A 23582-nucleotide genomic window follows, 5' to 3' on the forward strand; every position below is an offset into this window, starting at 1 on the left:
TGATCGAATATTTTCGTGGATTTTCGACGATTGAAGCGAGTAGTGTAATTCTAAAGTTTAATTTAATTTTGCACGTGAAAAAAAATAATGATACATGTATCGTGCGTAAACGAAGGCAAGAGTGTTTCGTTATAGTCGCAGGAGGGACGAAATATCACGTATAAATCGAGCGTTTTGACAATGATTTGGCATTTTTGTCGTCCTGTTTCGACTTTAAAGCGGCGATCGGGCACGGCACGACATCAATCATCCTTGGTAATTCAGCGCGTGGAACAATCGACAGCTGTGACCGTAAATGGATTTACCGGCACGTATGTACGGATGACCGCAATAATGATTCGTTCAAACAGAATTATGCACGGCCGATGCCACGATAACGACGCCGCTAAACGCGGACAAATCGTTGTTACACAATTCCGCGTCGATGACTGGCATCCCCGGAAGCGACGATGTACAAAATCGATCGGATTGGCCATCGTCTTTCTTAATATTCCCGGTATTTAACGTTTCATTCTTCGTTCCCATATTGGATCGTGCCAAATTTCTCAAATAGGAACGATCTACCAAATAATTCTATTCTAAAATTTTCGAGAAAAGAAGAATAACCGACGAAATAATAAATTGAAAAGATATATGTGAAATTTTTCTCCTTTAATAAATTAAAAGGATTGATCCTTCTCGATAATCTGTAAAAAAAAAGAAAAAGAAAAAGAGGTTAAAAGAAGATCTCTTGCCATTAATCGAATTTCTGAGTCAAAAAATTTCACCGGAACTATCGAAGAGATCCCGCGATCTCGCTGTTAGAGATCCTGCCATGGAATTCATCACCGCGAAAATATGGTATGCGCGCGAGGCGATTACACAAATTATGGAGAAACACGAGAGAGGGTGGGATTGCTCTCGCAGCAGCAGCAAGTAAGTAAGTTAAATAGGATTCCTGGGGACATTTCGATCTGCCGATCTTCCCCTTACCCGAGGCTAATCCTCGACGTATGTCGCGATTTCGCGATCTGCATACCGCTTAGCCTCAGCCTTCCAGCAATTTCCCGGGGACTTAGGCTCGGTTCCCAACTGGGCTGGCGCCGCCCACGGAACCGAGGGGTTTGCCCATCGTATTAAGTCGTCGCCAAGGTAGGATTAACGATCGCAGCGCCGCCACGCGATCCACACCTGCGTGAGATTCGAGATTTTGTTCGACCTTTCATTCAATTTGCTTCTTGTCGAAAGTAAAATATTCTTCGCGGTGGATCTCGCGTGATAAAGGATGAATGGGGGGAGGAGGCGATCTTACGGAAGATTTGATACGGAAGTTAAATAGAGATTATAATGGAACCTGAACGAGGATTTGTCTCATCGCGTAAGTATTACAGGGGTATGTTTAATTTTAATTGCGAGAGGAACGATTTTTCTTTTTTGTAATTATTGATCATCTCGAAAGTTGTTGCTTTTTATTCGAAATAAATAATTTTTTTTTTATTATTATTATTCTTTATTTAACGCGGTTTGGTACAGAAGAGTAGACTGTAGTGATTTCAAATCTCGAGTAAGTTTCGACGTTCTTCCAATTTTATAAAGAAGATTGTTTATGTAGATAAAAGGAACTTAATTATCGTTCTTTTTTTTCTTTTTTTTATTTTTTTCTCGTAACGCAGAGAGACGTATTTAAAAATCGTGTTACCGAGTTGCAGAAGATTTGATGTTTTCGCGTAAAGAATATTTTTTACTCGGTTTCGTAATTCCATAAACGTATATAAATATGCACTAATGACGTAGAAAAACTTGCCAAGTTTTTTTGGTAATCTTTTCTTTCACAAAGCTGAATACATAACGTACACGAGGCAAAGAATTTAATTTTATAGCTTAAAATGTATATTTTTTTTTTTTTCTGAAATGAAAACGCTGCGCTACGCTATGAACGTATAATAATTTTTTTTAGTAATTTTTAATTATTTCTCGTGGCGCTCGAATGAAAATTTGTTAAGTTTTAAAATGTGACGTATATTTTTTCTCATTCGTTATTTCAATATAAAATGTTTTTCTTTTTCTTTCTTTCTTTCGTAAATATTCGACAAACAAATCATCGAATCGAAACTGGAAAATTAATTGGTTTGTTTGAAGATTCGCACCCCCTGCTTTCGTTTTTTTTTTTGTTTTTTTTTTTTACAAATGCACGAGTGTCTTACTAAATTAAGAAAATATATTAATTTTTGTTCCAGGTAAGATTTCTGGCTTCTTTGGCTCCGTTTCCTTTGGCACGCGAGCAGCTTGGTAAGTTGATTAAATTTTTCTCTTAACGTCTTCTTTCCTTTCCTTTATCGTTGTAATTAAGAAGAGAAAAGAAAATTTATCATGTATTTACCTATTATTGCGACGTGTTCGTTTGTTTCATGTCCAAATTCATATTTTAAACATATTTTTTTCTATCGAAATTCATTTTGCTTATCGAATATCATTATTTCGTCGAGATAAAAATTTAACGAACATCGAAACGTAAAGAGATCTGATATGAATTTACAAAGAACAATATCCCTTGTAACGAATTATCGAAATTATTTCTAGAGAACGAGCGAATTTTTTTTTTTTTGGGTGATTAAGAAAAATTAGAAGAAAATTCTAGAATTATTGAAACCTCCTAAATAAAATCTCTTCGATTAATTTTTTTTTTTTCAAGAAAAAGCTAGAAATTTTATCACTGCGACGAATCCTTCAAAAGATTAAAGCATCGCGAAAAAAAGTTTGTAACTATAAATCAAAATGGAAGCAATCCTACTCTTATAATCTCGAAAGGTATCGAAAAAACGAGGTCCACGGCGCGAGAGTCTGTGATATCTCGTACGTTAATTAGAGGTGGCTACGATCTCGAAGAGTTACGACGCCTAGTAATTATTTCATTTGCCGCTTCTCGATTTGACAGTAATTAACGTAGCTACTTGGCCGAGCGAATATTAGCACGTCAGACGTGAAGTCAGCTCCATTCTTCCCCTTGTTTAACCTTCGTTCCATCTTATGATACCGTGGTCGCGTTTAATTAACGATACTACCCCTCCTCTCCCTCCTGCCCTCCTTCCCTACCGATGGAAATCCTCGTGTCTGGTGGATTAGCAAATTCCTCTCTGTTGATCTTGCGAAAGTTTCTTTGGAAAGATTAGCAAAATATTTAAACGTTCGTTTCGTTTCGTTTCTCTTTTCTTTTCTTCCGTATTAATTATGCATTGTGAGACGATAGAGGAGATACTGTAGGAAAGGTAAGTAATGTAATTAGGCAAGCTTCTTGAAAAACTTTTTATAAATATTTCCTTTTGACAACAAATTTTTTCCATACAACGTCGTTAAACAACGACCTTTCCTTAAACGAATTATCCCTGTTTCGTGTCCATGCTTCCTCTCATCGTTTTAATATATTATTCGTATCGACCTGCAGAGGATTCTTCGTAATTACGATCGTTTTCCCCCCATCCTATTAAAATTCAATGCGAACTTTTTTCCCGTTTAAGGAAATTAAAACTATCCCTTCCTCCTAAAATTGTCTCTTCGTTTTTTTGATTCTCCTTGAATCGATCGATTCTCGAATTCTCGTTCAAGTTTTCCGACGGATCTGCAGAGATCATCGAAATCATCTTCTTCTGTCTTTCAACGAAGAATCACGATTTCTATTTCGAGAAACGGACACCGTCGAAAAAAAAAAACACTCCCCATAGAAATCAGAATCGTTCTTTCCCGCAAAACCTTTGCGTCTTTATTCTCCTTTATTCATTCGGCCGGTGTGGATAATCAGGTTACCACTTTGGAGGGTGGTAGAGAGCCGATTGCTCGAGCATTCTCGAGGCCGTCGAGGGTGAATCGGTTCGATCGATCCTGATCGACGCCGCTCGTTTCTGAACAATCAGAATCCCGAAGAACACATCGAGAGCGCTCTCGTGGCCGTCGCTAACTTCTCGTCGTTTTTTTTTTGTCTCGAGAGCCACAGGCTGATCACGCCTTCGAATTTCGATTCTTTCGCCCGTTTTTCATCCCCCTTTGCCCACTCGAACGATCGTAATCTCGGTCTTGGACAAACTACTTTGAGAAGCGTGTTGTCGAGGAGTGAATAGAAACGTTGTTTCGCTGTTTGGAAAGGGTCGTTCTTCTTGATCGATGATTGGTCAGGTTTTTTTTTTGCTTTTATCCGTGGTTACGAATTCTCGATATCGGGGTGATTTTAATTATTCGTGAATTAATTTAACGCCATTAGATTCATTCATTTCTTTTTTATTGAATATTAATTCGATATATAGTTTAAATTGAACAATAGATGTTATTTTACGATGTGATTTAATATTATCGTGATCCATAAATAATATTTCAATTTCAAATAGCATTGATTTAATTTACACATTTAATAATTACATCGGTGATTATTTCAACTCGATAATGTCAATTTTAATTAAGAAAAGTTCCCGTATTTCGAAATAATTCTGTTAAAATTCATCGTTTGCTCCATTTCCTCTTGTCAATATTGTACATTTTGTAATCCAAGTTCTATTTAATTCCTTCCATAAATAATGAAATACACATCTATCGAATTACAAGTGATAGAGATTAAAAAAATTTTCAGGTAAAGCTAAAAAAGTTCTTACGTAATAACACGAAACTTCAGCATTTTATTTAATTCTAGTTACATTTTAATTAAAGTTAAGAAAATTCGTCACAAGTCTCGAAATAATTATTAAAATAGATGTATCGAGAGGATATTGTCTATTTTATAAATCTAAACATCTCTTAACATCTTTCGAAACGTACGTGCGAAATGAAAATTGAAAGAACCGATTTAAATCTAACATAATCCGCTAAGTGCCAACTTAAACCGCTCGAAATAGAAAACGTTCGTGAGACACATCGATATCATCAGCATTAACCTATCTATATGTATAAAACCGTGTCACAATATATTCGAATTCTAACTATCTTCCATTAATGCAAAACCACTGTAGTAACACGTCACAAAACGATCACCGACGTAGAAACGGAATCCACCTGTCCACCACTGTTCACCGGTTATCCTTCCCCCACCCAATCACGAAACACACCACCAACGACGGTGAAATCCCATCCAACCCAAACATAAGTCACCAGCACTCACGTTCCCCTTCGTAAAGAAGGAATCGGTCTAACCTGGCCGGCGAGGAACTATCCACGGAGAGAATCCCCCGAGCGGAGCGAGTCGCAAGCAAGGAGCGAGAAAGAGAGGCAGATAGATAGAGCGGATTGGAAGAAAAAGAGGCGAAAGCGAGCGAAACAGGGTTAGTAAAGACACACCGCTGTGTTCTCTCGGCCGAGCTCTCCCTCGAGTGGGGATAACTGGTGTGAGCGGGAGGGCGGGAGGGAGGGAGGAAGAGCCGATCGCGGCGCGGAGAGAGCGGCGAGGAGCGAGGCACGAACTTACGCCCGGTTGCGCGCAAACTCGACTCGGCTCGTGAAGTTTCGCGAGATCTCGGCAATCCCTCGCTCCCGATTGGCGACGCTACGTGCGCCGGGGTGCAAAGAGCAGGGGGTAACGTTTGAAAGCCGCGTATACGCGGCGACACGACCCGGCCGCGGCGACGGTGGCGGTGGAGGCCTACGCGGGCGCCGCGAGAGAGACACTACTCTCAGTTGTGTCAAGCTAGGCGATCGAGTAGGACGCTCTTTAATCGTTCCCGCCTCCGAGTTACTCTCTCACGTACACACACACCGCCTCACACACACACTCCCACACACACTTTCTCCTTCTCTCTTTCTCTCGAAAACCTCCCCTCCCCCTCCGTGCAGGTCGCGGCAAACAGATCTCCAAGCCAACGCGACACCAGTCACACACGTGCACACAGACAGACACACACGCGCGCCCGACCGATATCTCTCATCTCTCCGTGTCTCCAGCAGAAAGTATACACACGTAATATACGACCAAGTTATAAAAGTCCTCCTGTCCGACTACGATTGTCTGCCTACTGCGTTGTGCGGGTCGCCGTTTGCGCTCCTCCGTCTCTTCAACTCTCGACGTCGGTGCCCACTTAGTCCTCCACCGATCGCCCGTGGCTGTCCGGTACCTACTCTCTGTCTCTGTCTCTATCTGTCTCTCTCTCTCTCCCTCTCTGCCCCTCTCTCTCTTTCTCTCACTGTTTACGCCTGCCCGTGTCGGTGGCCACACGCGCGCGTCAGCCGGCCGAGGAGAGAGTCGATCTGACGCGGACCAACCCAACGACGCTAGTGTGAAAACGGTCGACACGTGATACAACGTGTGCACGAGAGCCTGTCTAAAATCTACATTGGCCCCCCCTCCCCCCTTGGCCGAGGCCGTTGCCGAGCCACGTTCAACCAGCAGCTGTCGCAGGAGTGGCACATGTATGCACCGGCTCTTTGATCACAGTCTCACTGCCCTCCCCCGTTGTCCGACCGTGTGTGTGTGTCTGTGTGTGTCGAACGCGAGTCGTCCCCGTGCCAGAGGCAGCCACCGAGGGAGCCGGTCGGGGAAACAAGGGGAGAAAGAAAACAGATAAGGCTTCTTCCTATATTGCCAACCGAGCGGCCAGTGTTTCAAGGTCGCGTGCACAGCCAACTCGAGCCTGTATCGGTGTTTACGGTGCCGTCGAACGGTAGATAGAAAGAGAAAGGGAGAAGGAGGCCGAGGAATCTGGAGCAGGAGGATCATTTAAAGCTGAACGGGCGAGAAGAGGCCGGCGAACGAGGATAAAAAGAGGACAGAGCTCGCTGGAAGAGTCGCGAGGCCGGGATAGAGAATTATATTTTTGTTTTCCGCGGCGGGCCGCGATTCGTCGGTGCTAGAGAGCGCTGCTGTTAGTCGTTCGGACGTTGGACGTTTTTGCGCGTCTACCTGTACAGAGAGATTAAACGAGAAGAAAAAACGTGCGCGTCTACGTTAGGTAGATTACAAAGAGAGAGAGAACGTCGATATATTTCCTCGTTTTTAGATATATACGCATTGTTCCCCCCCTACCCCTTATGTGTAAGTTAATTAGGATTAATAAGAAGTAAAATAAGTATATAAGCAAAAGAGATGGTCGCGCGTGAATAATGAGCGACCGATCGCACTAAAGAGAATCGCGTCAAGACAATCAAGCACAGTAGTGGGTTGGGTATAATAGAGAGGAATCATTTAAAAAAAAAAAAAAGGGATCGAAAGGGAAGAGGTGGAAAGTAGCTACACGCGGTATTTCCCCTCCCCTGCGGATTATCGAGTGAAAGAGAGTAAACGAGTATTCGTGTCTTCATGTGATCTCCAGCCTCTGTACTACTTCTGTACACGCTCTATATATACACACACACATACACACACACACATATATATATATTATCTACATAGATATTTATGTATATAAACTTCTACATATATATATATATACACACATACGATATATATATATATATTATATATATTTACACTTATATACATACGTTTATATGTATACACCCTTCGCACATATCCGATCGTTGGGCCTCGCCAGCTGATCCTCATCGGAAGTAGAGCAAGGCCCGACCGTCTCTTCCCTATCTGCTCCTATTTTCCAGGGGCGTTCTCTGTCAATCTTCGTGACAATCATTTTTCAGCTAGCTCTCTTAGCTAAAAATAAATACTTTGGTGACTAGGTGAATCTCTTTATAAGAAGTTGAAATCCACGATCCTCCGAGGTCTCTTCGAGGGGGATCGCGATTACTTATGGAAGGAGGAAAGAAACAATCACGAGAATCCACGTACCTACGACGTTTCAATTAACGTGCGAGCGAGTCGTGCGAGAGTCATTACTTCGTCTCTCTTCAACCTCCTCGCACACTCGACACGCACATACACGTGTGTGTGTGTGTGTGTGTATGTGTGCGTGTATGTGTGCGCGCGCGTGCTCCTCCGTGTCTCCGCGCGCGTGTACATATGTGTGTATGCATGTTTCCATGCGCGTGTCTCTACCGCGTGCGTGTGCGTGTACCGTACCACCCCTGTTTTTACCTTCGCACGGCGCACAACCAACCCCCTCCAACCCCCCTCTAACTCGCTCACACATCTTGACAATCATCTAACGTATTTCTAACAGCGGAGCGATCGCTCATCTAGGCTAATCGTCTCTCGTATCTCACTTAAGGCTTGAATCTTGCGTCTTCTGGGTGTATCACGGGTCGCCGCCTCGTGTGTCTCGCGTGTCTGTTGAACCTTCCCCCCCTCGTGTACGTGCGTTTGTGCGTGTGTGCGCGTGCGTGTCTAATAGTACGGTAAGGACTTCAACGGCGACAGCCCGTCTAATCTGATTCAGACGCAGCGCTCGTGTTAGCTCTTAAGGTATACCTCCCCCTCCCCAATCAGGCCCTCAGAGCCCGCTCTCCCCCCCATTCTAGAGGCACTCTAACGTCTCACGTCCGGACGACTAGGCGCGCGTAACGGGGGAAAGAAAGGAAAAGAAAAGAAACACTCGTAGACAGAAGAATAGAAATAGAAAGGGGTGTAAGAAATCGAAGCGATCTAAACGGATGACAATCGGCCTCGCGGTTCGATTCTTGTGCGCTGCGAATCGAATCTTGGATCCCGTTCGGTTGACCATCGATCATCCCATCATCGGTTAAGAGAAGAGAAGAGGGAAAGAACGGAATCAAGTGGCCAAACTGTGGTGGCCATCGTGCGAGTCAGGGCGAACGGCAAGCAAGACGGAAGCTCGCCATCATCAGGCATCGTTGGAACGCGGCTGGCCCGGTGAGGAGCAACGAGGCAGGTTGTTCTGGAGGCTGCACTCGTTGGGCGGCCGCGGCTTGTTCGTACCCCAGTTAGGGAACGGCAAGTGTTGGTTGGCGGAGACGATAGGCGCCGACGAGGCACGATCCTCCATCACCACGTATTTTCATTCGTACCCGTTTGTCCCGGGTGGTGCGGTGTCCCTGCCTCCGCCCCTGCTGAACAGCATCAACAACGCGGCGGCAGCAGCGATCACCCCCGGCCTGGTAGGACACCTCTTCGCCGGCCAGCAAGCCTGCAACATTGGCTGCACCTGCACCTGCACCAATATCGCCAATTGCAATCCGCACCACCATCAGCACCACCACCATCAGCAGCAGCAGCAGCATCATCATCATCACCAGCAGCAGCAACAGCAGCAGCATCACCATCGGCCGCTAGCCGCAACCACGGTCCTCCTGCAACCGGTCGAGCACATCAAAGACACCATGGTGAGTGCGACAAATTTTCTTTCGCGCGCAACAATGAACGCGGTGGTGGAGGATTGCTTTTCGAAACGTTCCTCTGTTCGTCCTCGTTTCGAAGAAGAAAGGAAAAGTGTTGGGTCATTAAATTTCACTCGTACGCGTGAATTTGTGATTAGGAAAGAATTTTCTTTTTTTTCGAATGGATGAAAGACGGATAAAGCAATTTTTACGTCCTCGATGAATAAATGCAAGAAACGTTGTTCAGTAGGACGAATTTGATATTCATAACGTTATTTCGTAGAATCCTTTTCATAAGGGGATACTTTAATTGTAAGACAATAATTTCTTATTAGCGGAATTACGGTGATGAAGTTTTTAAAAATACACGTTTTTTTCATTATATCCCTTCCAAGAGTTAAGGGAGAACAATTTAACATAAAGATTCTTTTGATGAAACGTTTCTTTCCTCTCGAAATAGATTTTATTCGCTTCAACTTTTAAACCATTGCAGCCAGTTTTATATCCTGTAATTATTTATTCTTCTTATTGAACAAGTAAAAATACAAATCTTACGTGTCAATCAAATACTGAAATTGACGATTTAAATCGATTTAAAGCGAACTTTTGCCTGACAAAACTTACCTACCTTTCCTCAACCGTGCACAGCCTCTGAAACGACAATTTCTGAATAATCTTTTCAATCAACGATCTCAACCATCTCGTTATCATTCCATAACCCTTTATCTCTTCTCTCACCTATCAGCGTTCTGTTACAAATCTCTGAATAATCTCCCAACGATCGTCCAATCGCTACCATTCGTAACGCTTTCCAAACCGAGAGACTCTAAATTCACCTCTCTTTCGCCGAAAGAACGTTGAATCGATGGAGGGGGAGGATTTCCCCCTCGAAGTTGCAAGTTTCTAGCAGTGGGGGCCGGCTACGCGTCCCGTGGCGCGTCCTCCAGGGTGGAGGGCTCTCGTTAATATCGCCTGCCCATCGCATAAATTAGCCACGGATCCCCCGGATGTCCATTTGTTCGCCACCGCGAAGCACTAAGTAGCTTTTACGACTCGATTGTCCCTCGACGCCGGGTCAGGGCTCGATTCCATTCCACGATTGCTTATGCTCGGCTAATAAGCTGGCCAATGCGCGCAACTTGGTGGAACTTCCGCACCGGTGTCGTTCCTTGTTCCTCGTTCGATCGATTCGACGCCCCAACCTGCCGCGTCCCACGTTCCTCTCCGCGCGAGGGCGTTCGATGTGTTAAGGGCGATTAGACTTGTAGCCGAACGTTCCGGCATGTTCCCAGCCTTCCGAGTGGAGGGGCCCTGCAAATTTTCAGGAAAATTGTATAGAGAATCCTTAGTATCTCGGGCAAATTGCGTTTGGAAGCGATACTCGATGTACAATTATTACTTTCTTGGCTGTTTTTAGCTTCTTGGACTTGCAGTTTTCGAAAATTGTAGTCAGAAGATTGTAGAATTAATTTTGGAATTTTTTATCCATTCTTGCGATTCGTTCCAATATTTTTGGAACGTTGCCACGAGTGGTCGCAAGAATAATTTTCTTTTCATTCTTGAAGTCTTCGCCAGGAACAGTTGGAATGTTTGTCGAGTGGTATAATTGTTAAACTTTTTGTCCTGGCCAACTTTAGCTTTGTGCAGAATGTTAATCTTTTTTAAGTACAAAATATTCCATGTAATATACTCGTAGACCTTCTATTACGCATAAACCATTGTAAATAGAGTTTGGAACTCCAATTTTATTCATATCGGTAGCATTCGCGGATTATCTTCTTCCTCGAGATCGAATATCGTATTACTTTAATAAACCATTTTTGCATTACTTTTATCGACAGTTTTATTACACCCCGTGGAATATCTATCTGGAATGTTAATTTAACCCGTTTAGAAATAAATTTCTCTGTGACAATGAGTTACACTCCCATCAGACGTTGCTGTATCGTGCTGTTAAACGATATACACGATTGATCTAAAATGGAGGAATAAGAATAGTTTCGAAGGAACGAACGACGATGGGGGAGGAGGAGGATTTTCGATCCGTGTCTGGGATCACGGGCGAGTAATATAAATTCGTACAAACACGATTCAGGGCCACGTTGAGGCGAGTCGAAATCGGCGCTCGTTCCCGTAAATCTTGCCGGGAACGGTGCATTGAGACGGGCTGTCAAGAGGCAACGACCGTTCCCTAGCTAGCTCCTCGAGCGTGACGTAAGCCCCATTCGTCGCGGGTCTCGCGAAAAAATTCCCAGACACGACGATCCTCGCGGCGAAACACGATTTCCCTTCTTCTTCTTCTTCTTCTTCCCTCCGCGAAACGGTTCAACATCGGCATTTTTCACGAGGAGTCTCGCGCGATTTCAATCCCTCGTTCGAGCGAATTCGCTCCTCCATAAATGGGAAAATAAAATGAAAATTATATCGTCCAATTGCCAATTTCTATCGTGTCCTTTCTCGACCCAACAGTTTTCAATACGAATTCGTAACGAGATTGCCAACGTCTCATCGACGGTTCCATGATAGGGCAAGAAGAGAAAGAGGGAACTCGTCCTATCATCCCGAAAGGATCGCAAAATTACGCGAATCGGCAGAAGGGATGGATAAACGGTAAAAAGAGATGGCGATACGATATGGCAGGCGCGACATCTCGCCTCGAAGCATCCTTGGAACGCAATTGCAGAGCCCAAGTTTGAACAGGATCCTCGATCAGCATTCTCCCGACACCTGTCGATCGTTGGGGATTAAAGAGGAGGAGGAGGATGAGGCGCGTCTTCGCTCGAGCCTGGCAAGCCTCGGCAAACACGAGGGAAGAGAGGGGAGGAGAACAGAGGGGATGATAGGAGGGCAAGGTCGGGGGTTCCCGGGCGCGAGACTCGCCCCTGTTTACACGACAAACGGGATGGATGATTCATCGCCGTGGCTAAATCTGTTCCTGATCCAGTGGTTGCCAAGCTTGCTCGCCTCGCCTCGCCTCGTTAACTCGGGAGTTTTGCCCCGCGGAACGGGCGCAAGAGAGGCCTTCGAAGCCATCGATTCGAGTGAAATTTTAAACATTGGCAGATTCCATCATCATGAATATTTACTATTTTGGGGTCAGGTGGTGAATATTCTTGGAGGTATCGACGACGATCGATCACGTGCCCCAATATTCGCGCAACTTCTCGCGGGATCGGGGATCATTCGGAATTAAATGCATCCAGATATTCGTGAAATAATAAATTTTTACGGAACATCTTTAATTAGTTTTGGAGATGTGTCTCGAAGGAAATTTTTCGGGAGGAGAATCTTCTTATTGGTTAATTTCGAAAGGAATATCGTCCACTTCGATTTATTTTCAACGATAGTTCGCGTGTTTGAGACTGTGAAAGAATGACGTGTAAATTGATTCGTATTCCACTACTTTCAGGGAGAAAAATCACAGTCTTGCCCCCTACTTGAAACGCGATGATACTTGGATCTTCCTTCCGATGAATCGAACCAAGTTGTCCATTCCTCAGAGAAGGAAACGTAAACAGGCTGGATGAGAAAATATTTCGTTCACGGTGTTGCGCGCATTGGCTAATTAGCAGTCCTAGGAGGGAAAATAATCAAGTATCAAGCGTTTCGGTCTGTCGAGCATTCGAGCTCGAACTCTCCGAGGTCATTGTGAAACGAATTTCTCCGGGTGTTGAGCGTGACCTCGGAGGATTTATATATTTTCCTGATGTCAGGCAAATTTGTTTGGGAACTACTTTTTCCTTTCTTTTTTTTTGCGATCCTGCGTTTTAATTAATTTTTCTTTAGCTCGAATTTTTTCCTATCGAGCGAAAAAGATACTCTCTGACGTGTAGCTCTCTCTCTTTCTTTTTTTAAATCTTTCAGAAAACGAGGAAATTAAGTTATTTTGAGATAAGAAATTGTAGAGTAGAATAATTTCTATACATTATGCATCGAAACAAACATTTTACGTAAGAAACGTCATTCAAACGTTGATTCAATAATTTTCTCAAACTTTCTGCATAGGAAATTATCCTTAAATCGTACGTAATATTCATATCACATCATTAAAGTAGATCCTATATCCGAATCGAAATGAAAATACTTAGCAACGTTTGTCGATTCGTTCTCGACTGGAGGAATCGTTGAATTATTAGGGAGATTTCCATTATGTTATTGTTATCACCGGGGTAAGCATCAAACTCCTTGAATATTCAGACTTTCTAACAAATTCTGGATGACTTCGTCGATGCGAAAGTGACCGTAGGAAAATTCACAAAGCAGCACGTCATCCACGAGATGCTTCTTAAGAACGCTACTTTAGGTCCGCATGAATAACGCAACAGCAATGTTCTTGCGCTGAAAATTGCTAGGGAAGCTTTCGCTCCGTTTCCTGGCCAGCTTATCTCGAGTGGTTCTTGAAATTTTTGTCTTGGAAGCAGCGCTTCTTACGAAAAAAAGAAAAAGAAGAAAAGAAAAAGAAAAGGGAAGGCTCCGAATCGACCTGAGCATCAAAGATATCGCGAAAAGAAAACGAGAAACCGTCGACGATTAATCCTCAGATTTGTCTCGTGTCAGTTTCATACTGGAGCACAATGGCGGAGGGTTGAAAAATTGTGATACTTCGTTACTTTACTCAAAATCTATCCGGGACAAGTTAAGATTAAGATTAAGATCTATTTTAATGGGAGTTTTTTTTACATGTATCAGGTGATTAGATTTATAAGTAAAGAAAGGGAGCTCAAATGGTGTACAGTATAGTTTGGTAGATTTTTATTTGTTTAAATTTTGTACGTATAAGTGCAGAATAAATATGAAAAATCTTTAGTCTTGAATGTGTTTGTTTGAGAATGGAACAATATTGAGTAGAAGTGAAATAAAAATAATTCTCTAGTTTGACAACATTCGCGCGAAATGTCGATAATATAATTTTATATTTTAATTAATATAATTTCCTTACCTTGGAAAAACCGCATAGGATCGCGGGCATTGAAATCTCCAAAAATACACTCTTTTCCTCTTCCCTAAAAAATAATTATTATTCAACCAAGAAGGAGTATTTATTTAATATTCGTATTAATTTAAAATTAATTTAAAAAAATCACCGAAGAATAAACGTATGAATATTTAATCATTCCTCTATTTCGACTCGACTGTTGAAATAGATTCTTGCTGACGGATTAAAGGAAAAATAGTTTCGCTGCTGCTCCAACGTCTGTTACCTTTCCTCTATGCTCAACCACCGTGCATCCATTTCCGGCCCGTAGATTGCGCGAAAAATCTTATTAATTCGTTAATTATTCCGAGTTCACAATCGTTCGTTTCCATTTACAGAAATATTTCGCCATTTCATTTTTATTCCTCGATTAAAATTGATATTGATCGATTCGAGAATAACGTTTAATTTAATATAAATTATGTCCATCTTAGTTAAAATAATCCCGTCTGATATATATACATATATATATATATTTAAATATCTCGCTCAAATTCAAAGTTCTATTATTATCAACACCGCGTGAAAAATAAATGAAAACTCGAGGAGAAAAAGCGTACCGTTTTTTTACTTCCCTTATAATAAATAGATGTAACATAAATTTTTACGAAATTTATTTCGAATAACCAAAATAGATTTAATTTCCTATATAACATCGACGTATTTTTTAATATAACATTTCCATATATGCATAAATAAAATTATAATAACCGGGGGGAGGGAGGAAAAGTCTTAAAAATTCCATTACGCTCCAACTAATTAAACATATTTTCACCCCCTTGTTTAATTATTCATCCGTACAATGTATACGCACACACACACACACGCGCGCAATTAAAATAACACCGAAAAACCGTTATTTTACATAACCAAACGCCACGAGCTCTATCCAAAATTAAAATATCAAATGGAGAGAACGAGAAATCATAATAAGTAAACCATATTCAACCGTTATATTCATTCTCCTTTACAATTATTAACGGATTCAATTTTTCTCCATCGAAACGGGAGAGGGGAAAAAAAAAAAACGAAAGAAAGAAACGAAGAACAATGCATATCGATTCAATGGAAAGTTCTATGTTTTTCAATAATCCAAAATCACTCGTTTCGAGTTTCCACTTCGCAAAAACTTCAACTTTTTAATAAAGCCACGCTTCTAAACCAGGCCCGAAACGTTGCTAATTCTAATACCCAAACAACTCTGTCTAAAAATCCACTCCAGTTCCACGGTTTCGCTGAATTAATTTGTAGGAACAGCGACGATCCCCACGAATATTTCTCCCGTTTCTCTGCCCCTCGAGTTTACCAGAGGCGTCGATTCCAAACATTTATCCCCCTCGCGATAAATTTCCACGGTTTTATCGACTGGAATTTTTGATTTGGTCGCGAGCAACCTTCTGTCTTCCTCCGTGTCGTGATAAATTTTTCCCGAGATACAACGCTTCGCCTTCTATCGTCAACTTGTCCTCGCGGCCAGTGTTTCGTGACAAAACTTTTTTCTTCGACCGATTTATATCCCCCGCTCTAATCTGTAACGCTCTTTTCTTCCCTCTTTCTTTTTTACAATTGTGCAAAAATACATTTTGGATAGAGTTATAATGATATTTTATTTTTCAAGCGAATCAAGGAACGATATTCTTTCCAGTATCCTCTGTATAAATATCTTTCTAACTTTAATAAAATGATTAGAAATAAGAATAACCTGGTTGCGATTAATCATGGAGATCGATCCATTGTTGAGAAGCAACCGTTCGAGGTCGACGAGCGAAGAAGGGTATTTTGCCCGAGTTAAAACGGGATCGAATAATGGCGAGAGAGAAAGAGAGAGAGAGAGAGGGATAATTCTCTTAAAATAAAATTTTAACTAACGTAAACAATGGCACAGTGCAAAATTCCTTCGCGAAACTTCTTCACCCGACTTTTTCACGCTGCCTCTGTTCGGCTAAACAATGCCAACGTCTAGCTCGTCGTTATTGGCCTACGCCGTGCCAACTGCCTGCTATCTACACGAACGTAATAATAATTATACACGCCAAGCGAGCTCTAAGTAAATATAAAACAGAGGGACTATTATTGTTTCGATGTCCGCCATGATCAACGATTCGTAGACGAATTATTGGCAAACATGTGGACGATGATAATAGATTACATGATTGGCTCATCGAGCTCATTGGCCTGTACGCCGAGAAGTTGGCCTAGTTCGGTGGAAGTTTTTCGCTCTTGGACTGGGTTACATTACTTGCGAACTTGGCCCGACATTGTACATCGAACAAGACAAGTGAATTTTTTGTATTCGTCTCGTTCCTGTAAATTCACCACCGATCCTCGCTCATCGTGTCTCATCATTTATCATTTCGTTATATAACGTGACTTCAGAGCTACGTTCAGAATGTTTAGAGGTTATATACTTTCGTAAAATGAAGTTTACAAAACAAAATGTAAAATATTCTTCCCTCGTTAAGATTTTCTTACGCGCAATTTTCATTGCAATTTGGTTACAATTTGAAATGAAAAATTCGAGCGCAGAATCGTGAAAATATCATACGGAATAGAATTTGCGAAATTGCGCGCGAAACTGTTATCAATTAATCAATTACGACCATCCATTCGTCGCACACCTCCCCCCTCCCGTTTTCCATGGAAAATTCGTTCCATTCGGGCATCTCGAGCGAAGTAACCGATAACATCGTTGTTCGAGCGTGCCGATTGCTCGTCCAACTTCGATTGGGAATCAATCGAGTGCATCAGGCAGCTCTTTAATCGAGGCGCGATGGTAAATCGCGTAAGAATCGAAACGATTTCTGGGGCGGATGGGGAGGAGGAGGGAGGGGGAGGGCTGAGAATAAATTGAAGATTCGTCGAGAAACTTGGAGACGTTCGACGTCTCTTCTTCGAAAGTTTGTCGCTTAATATGGCGCCAAGTAGATAGATATCTTGGGGAAAAATTTGTTCGACGCTGGGAATCATATGCACGTTATATCGTACGTTGAAAACAAACGAACGAGATAAAGGCAAGAGCGAAAGAACGGACCTGACCAAGTTAAATCTGTTTTCGTTCCTTCGATGACGATCATCCACATCGTGGAAATCGAAATTTTTTTTCGAATACAAGTGGAATACGAGGAAATTACGAGCGATGATGGTTGAAGCGAATTAATGTGAAAATATGGAAAATATATGAAAAATTATTTTTTTTTCTTTTTTTCTATTTTTACTCGGGAATATTTCGTATTAAATATTTTATACTTTCATACAGTTATGAAATGTTGAAAAGTTATTTTTAAACCCGATACGATTTTTATTGTTCCGTTTTATTCGTACTGAATTTTTTTTTTAAGGTTGGAAGGTTTTCAAAACGACTTTTTTCGTCGAAAGATATTGCAAATACATTTCCATCGTAGATGTGGGTTATTAAAAATACACACACAATTTTCGTTCGTTAATATTACTATTATAACTCAGAAATTCAGAAAATTTCTGTATTTACTCTCATTAATAATCATATACAGAAATGTTTCATTGCTCGAATCATTCTCAACCGAGAAGAAGAATCCTCCCATTCGCTCAACGCATTTCTAAACGCATTTCTCCTTATCGTATCACGTCGAGAGAGACGTTACTCGTCGCGATGTCCCGCCACGTTCGTCGTTCAAAGCGTGGACGATCGCGAAGAAAAAAAAAGAAAAGAAGAGAAGAGAAAAGACGAACGCATGAACGACGACGATCGCAAACCAATCCCGGGTTGAGCGAGGTGAGAAAAGAATCACGCGACCTAAATTCACCCTGCTAACAACGTTTTCGACGAAAGGAGAGGGAGATTTACTCTGCCCGCTATTTCCTCCCCCTTTTGTTTCCTTCGAAAAAGAAAAACAGGAAGAGAATTGAGAGAGAGAGAGAGAGAGAGAGAGGGAAACGAATGGTGGAAAGAGGGTGGCGAAGGAGGAGAGGGAGGCGGAAGAAAGGACGCGCGAATCTTCTCCTCTCCTTCTTCCTTCCCCCTCTCCCTCCCTTCCTCTCTGTGTAAGCAAGCGAGCCTACTTTCGATCTCATTTTCGAGGATCGCCCCCTCCATCTTGCGTAGCCTCGAACCTTCGACAGTGATTCCGCAAGCACGGAGGGTGGGCTCGAGAGTCGCAGGGTGGCCGCCGAAAGAAAAGGGAACGGGTGTGAATGGGGTGGTATCGTAATGCAGTATTGTGAGGACGTGCCTGCAGGCTCTCTTTTCCTCGCTTTGCCTTCCCTCTCTCTCTCTTTCTCTCTTCCCCCTTCTTCCCTCTTTCTCGCTCGACCTCGGGGATGGGAGGCTGAGACGTAGATGCAGTTAGGGAGGAACGAAAGGGTGCTTCGACAACGATGGCGACGAGCCGGCTTTGAGCATCTCTCGAGGGTTGATCTTTGGAATTTTTCTTTTTTTTTTTTTTGTAAGGGAAAGCGTAAGGGAAAAATTAGATGGCGTAGACAGGGTGCGAGTAATTTTTTTTCAGAGATTGATCTTTGGAATTTTTTCTCTCTCTCTCTCTTTTCTTTTCATTGGGCGATGCGAAAAAATTAGATGGCGCGGATGCTGGAGAAGAAGAGCCAACCGTTCTCGGGGATTGATCTTCGAAATTTTTTTCGTGCAATATAAAAGAATTAGATGGCGTGGATATACTGTAGTGTACGTCTTTCGGTCTTGGATTGATCCTTGGAATTTTTTCTTTTTTTCTTTATAGAAAAATTAAATGACGCGAATATAATAGATAGCATAGCAATTTTTCTCGAGGATTGATCCGAGATATATTTTTTTTCCTGTACGATACGATAGAATTAGATATAAATTGGTCTTCAGAATTTTCTTTCTACACGAAATAGCATTATACGAAGTGTTAAATATTATATAATTACGGCGAAGAGAAGAGGCGTGAAAAATTTAATATACGATAAAAATATATTGTATGGAGGAAGGTGATGTGGAAATTGAAGGAGAAGGAAAATCGGGCGAAGCGATTAAGCGGTCCGAAGCGACGTCGAGCGGGCCCGAGCGGACTCAAAACATAAACGGCCTCGCCCCTCTGCCCGACCTTACGAATTCGTAGTCTTCCCTCGACCGTCGTGGAGTTTGGTCGTTCGCCGAGCCGAGCTCCAATTTTTCCCCCCCTCGGTTGTGCGTGTCCTTTGTTCGACGCGAGCACGCGTGTGCGTGCGTTTTTAACAATACCGGTTCAACGTGTGCGTGCCTGCGTGCGTGCGTTTCGTTGTGCATCGCTGGAAGATCGGGCGCCATGATTTTCTACGACCGCGTGGCCGTGCCCCAACCCCCCCAACTCGCCATCCCTTTCTACAGATGCAATAAGGTTATTTTCCTCTCTCTTTCTCTCGATAATGTGTATAATTTAATATAACAGAGTCTTAGTAACTGCGAATTATTTAATGTTATTACGTCGTTTATCTATACGAATTGGAGAAATTTATGTAAAATCGTTGCAAATTAATGTTACGAACATGAACGAAGGGATATAAATATTATTTCTCCGTTGCGTTTGAAAATTATTCTGCGTCCTTTTTCGCAACATATTTCTCGTGGAATTCCATTTCGAGTTTGTTTTCGAGCGAGCTCAGTTTCCAGGAATCCTCGAGTGATTTCTCTTTGGAGCATTTAGAAAAGTTCATCGTCCTTGAATTTGAACACAACACGCTTATGCTCGAGGTATTACTCGGTACAAGTTGAAAATGGAAAAGCTAAAAAGTATTATCGACAATATCGATAGTATTTAAATATTCGTATTAATATTATTAACGTTATATATCAGTAATATTAATCAGTAAAATTATTTAATATTAATATTAATGAAATATAACGAAGTGTATGAAATAGAATATTCATACTAACAATTGCTCGTATATTAATATTAATGTTAGAATTATAGAATACTAAAATAAGTGGAATATTATTAATATTAGAGTATTTGTGCTAATATTTAATCGTATAGTAATATTGAATAATATTAATATTAAACGTATCCTAAAATCACTGGAATATCATTAATATTAGAATATTCTCGTCACTAAAAAAAAAAAAAAAAAATTCATTTGAAAAAAAAGAAGTTGACCCTGAAAATCTTGAAAGTATTTTTATCTCGAGAAGAAGCATCGATGTACGGAAGACAAGTATTGATTTACTTAACTCTTCGTAGCCAATTGGCTCCTTGACAACCCGACCAATATTTTCCCTTTGTCTCCTCCTAAAATTTTTCTTATTACACGGAACAACGTTGCACGTGTAACGTGGTAGAAATATTATTAAGTAATTTTATTTTTCCTAACTTAACTATCGATCTTGGCCATTTTTCACGTTTCTCGATTATCTCGATCAAATTTTCTTTAATTAAACTTGTTCACGCTCGACCATTACATGAAAGATTTCTACGAAACAAAAACAAAAAGTAGAAAAAAGAGATTAGAAATCGAGGGTTACTCGCCTTTATCTACCTTTCCACTCTCCAACACGTATATATATGAAAATTTTATAAACGTAGAATATTTATCGTTACCCACGATGTTATCTCAGGAAACTAGATGTTTCTCAATCTGTCTTTTGTTTGTTTCAATATTTTCTTAACATTATAGGTAATTTTGCCGCGGGAGAATGGAAATATCGTCGAAATAAAAATACAGGCGTGTCGTAAAAGAGATATAAAATATCCTGTCCCCCTTCTTTTTCAAATTTATACTTCTCTTTAAAGGAATAAAATTCAAATATTAATAATCGTGATATTCAGGGAGGAAGAAAACTAAGATAATCTAACTCTGTCTCTGCCGCCGAAAAGAAAAAAATTTGCACTAGCTACTCGAGGCCGTAGGCCAGGTCTCCTCCTCAACAGGAAAATGTATACTCCGACCATCCCCTTATGTAGGCAAAGTAATGCCCCGGGTATCTATTGCGGACATAGTAAACGGGACATAGTAAAGAGACTGTACGTGCGCGGCCTGCTTGCATTGGCCCAGGGGTTGCTGTTTGCAGCAGGGGTAAGTGACCGTGGAAGTCGTGAGAAAGGATCTCTGTACCCCAGTGGTTTTCATTTCGAGGCCTCTTGAGCTTCTTTTCTCTTTCTTTTTTTTTCTTCCACGATATTTCGGAAAATTGAGAAATTGAGATTAATTGTTGGAGGAAATGGAGTCTCGATCTTAGATGGAGTTTTAGTTATCGATACACGTTAAACGTTAAGACAGCAAATGGCACGAGAGAGAAGTCTTTATTCTGGATCAAAATTTTTGTACAACCTGTTGAGAACCTATATGGATATACCAGCATAAAGATACTGTAAGAAAAGGTGGACTTAGCCAAATTCCAAGATTAAGATCAGTGAGGATTCCGTTACTTTCATCCTCTAAGATAGAGAAATTTCTTCTTTTGGTTCTCTTTGCTCCACGTTCTGTTCGAAAGAATTTCAGAAAGTCGAATCAAATCGTTAATTAAGCGATTAATATATCGATTTTTCGATATTTTTACATCTAGTTTTTCTTTATCTCGTTGCGCAAAAATTAACGTTCGAATTTTAATTTGTATCGTTCTTTTCTCTCCGTTAGAGACATTTATTTATTAAATGAAAATTGTCTTTTGAAATTTCATCGATTCTCTTCTTTCTACCTTGGACTGAAACTGACTTTTCGTTCGAGAAATTTGTCAAAGTGTGATAACACTTTTGTCTGGCAGTTTTGAACAGTAACAAAGAGCACGTTCGTTGTAACGTTTTTAAAATTATTTTAATCGTGCGTTAAGATGTCGGATAAAATGACTCGTCGAATATTGAAACGAGAATGCACGCACTGACGTTGACGACGAGGATCGAATTTATGTTTCCGCATAAGGATCCAGACTAATAACGATTTCTATGGGATCGCACTGGGATGGATTCTGCCGGGTTCCCGACCGAAAATTTATAGCCGTGCAACGAGATGCCCTCGCGACGAAGAGCTCTATTATCCATAACGAATTTTAACGTCCATCGTTGATGGAACGTCGTTGATAATTGACGCTGTGCAAAGATGCGCCACGAGGAAAATTTGCGCAATAAACTATCCTACAGATACACTCTTCTTATATAGATTCTTATATTCACTGGTAAATGCTCGATAACATGTTTTCTCGAATAACAACCTTTTCCCCTCGTTAGTCGATTCCTCTTGAAAAATTCGAAAAGGAAACAAAAAAATTAATTAAAAATTAACGTATCGATTGAAACAGGAAAAGAAACGGTCAAGATCAAATTCAAATCTCTTTCATCTTTTTCTCCCTCGAGCTTTTCTTTTTTCTTTCTTCTCGAATTTAATACCACCTTATTATTATTATTATTTACCCACCACAAGACACAAATCGCACATTCGAGAAGAAAATCGCCCGAAATCGTTCCGCGAAACGACCCAAGTTCCGACCCTTTTCCTTCCAATCCAATACCACACCCCATAAACTGCCGAAAACATACTTCCCCTCCCCCGATTAATCCCATAGCTGACTCCCCCCCTCCCCAAAACTACCAACACACCCCCAGATCGACACACACATCTCGAAACGCACGCCCGGTTTAATATCTCATCAAGGAAATGATTTCGTGACGAATATCCGAACGCACCCCCTCCTCCCCGATGAGAAATACTCAGTGATTTAGGGGAATTCGTCAGACGCGGTTCCAAGGCTGTCCGGATCTATTATTGGCGTTGGAACGTAAGTTAGTGGCCGCAGGGGCGAAGTACACGGGGGGTGGTTTGCACCGATGGTGTCTGGGGATAGGGTGGCGGACGTATTAGGTAATTGTGGGGGATGGGTATGAGAGAGGAAGTGGGGAAAGGGGTGATTTATATTGGCGGCACGTGACGCCCGATAGGAATTATCGTTAGCCACCTCGCAACCCCTTACGTGCGACTCCGTTTCCTCGTATTTTCTCCTTAGCGGAGAGGGGGATGATTTTTGATTATTCTTTTCGGTTTTCGATCGTCTTGTTCGGATTTCGCCGTCGTTGATTTTTCGAGAATTTTTTGGAATTTTACGTAATTTTCCATCCTTTGATCTTTTTGATTTTTTAGATCGTTGGATTTTTAAATTTTGAATTATCACGAACGTTGGATCCTTGGATTTTGAAATCGATTTTCTTTGGATTTTTCTACTTCCAGTCTTTGGAATTTGGAATTTTATGACCCTCGATTTTCTGAATTTCAAATTTTTGGATTTCCTAACTTTTTGAATTTTAAATCTTTGATCTTTTGAATTATAAATTTCCGGACTTTTATATTTTGAATTCTTGAATTCTTCTTTTTAAATTTCTGAGCATATTCCTCGGACTTTTAAATTTTAAAATTTAGCGAATGTAACGTTTCCTTGTTTAAATGTTTGTTATAACTTTGAGAATCAGAGATTGCAAAACCTAGATACATTTCTACGATATATGGAAAAAGG

At 41.3% G+C, this 23582-nt stretch overlaps 1 protein-coding gene across 28 annotated transcripts in view; it reads left to right on the forward strand.

The window, feature by feature from the left end:
• Positions 1-23582, forward strand: part of LOC108002604 (polypyrimidine tract-binding protein 2) — a 429375-nt gene that overhangs the window by 189012 nt on the left and 216781 nt on the right. For 11 of the 28 annotated variants that reach the window (XM_062078838.1, XM_062078854.1, XM_062078853.1 and 8 more), the window contains one exon: positions 2217-2268. The exons of 11 other annotated variants lie outside the window; for them this stretch is intronic. In XM_062078838.1, coding sequence (XP_061934822.1) covers positions 2217-2268 — 52 coding nt within the window. Of the gene's footprint in view, positions 1-2216; positions 2269-3533; positions 9184-19230; positions 19486-23582 lie in introns of those variants that run through there. 6 more of the 28 variants (XM_062078849.1, XM_062078858.1, XM_062078860.1 and 3 more) reach the window with 4 other exon arrangements.

This window comes from Apis cerana, linkage group LG8 (assembly GCF_029169275.1).
Source record: "Apis cerana isolate GH-2021 linkage group LG8, AcerK_1.0, whole genome shotgun sequence".
NCBI classification, from domain to species: Eukaryota; Metazoa; Arthropoda; class Insecta; order Hymenoptera; family Apidae; genus Apis; species Apis cerana.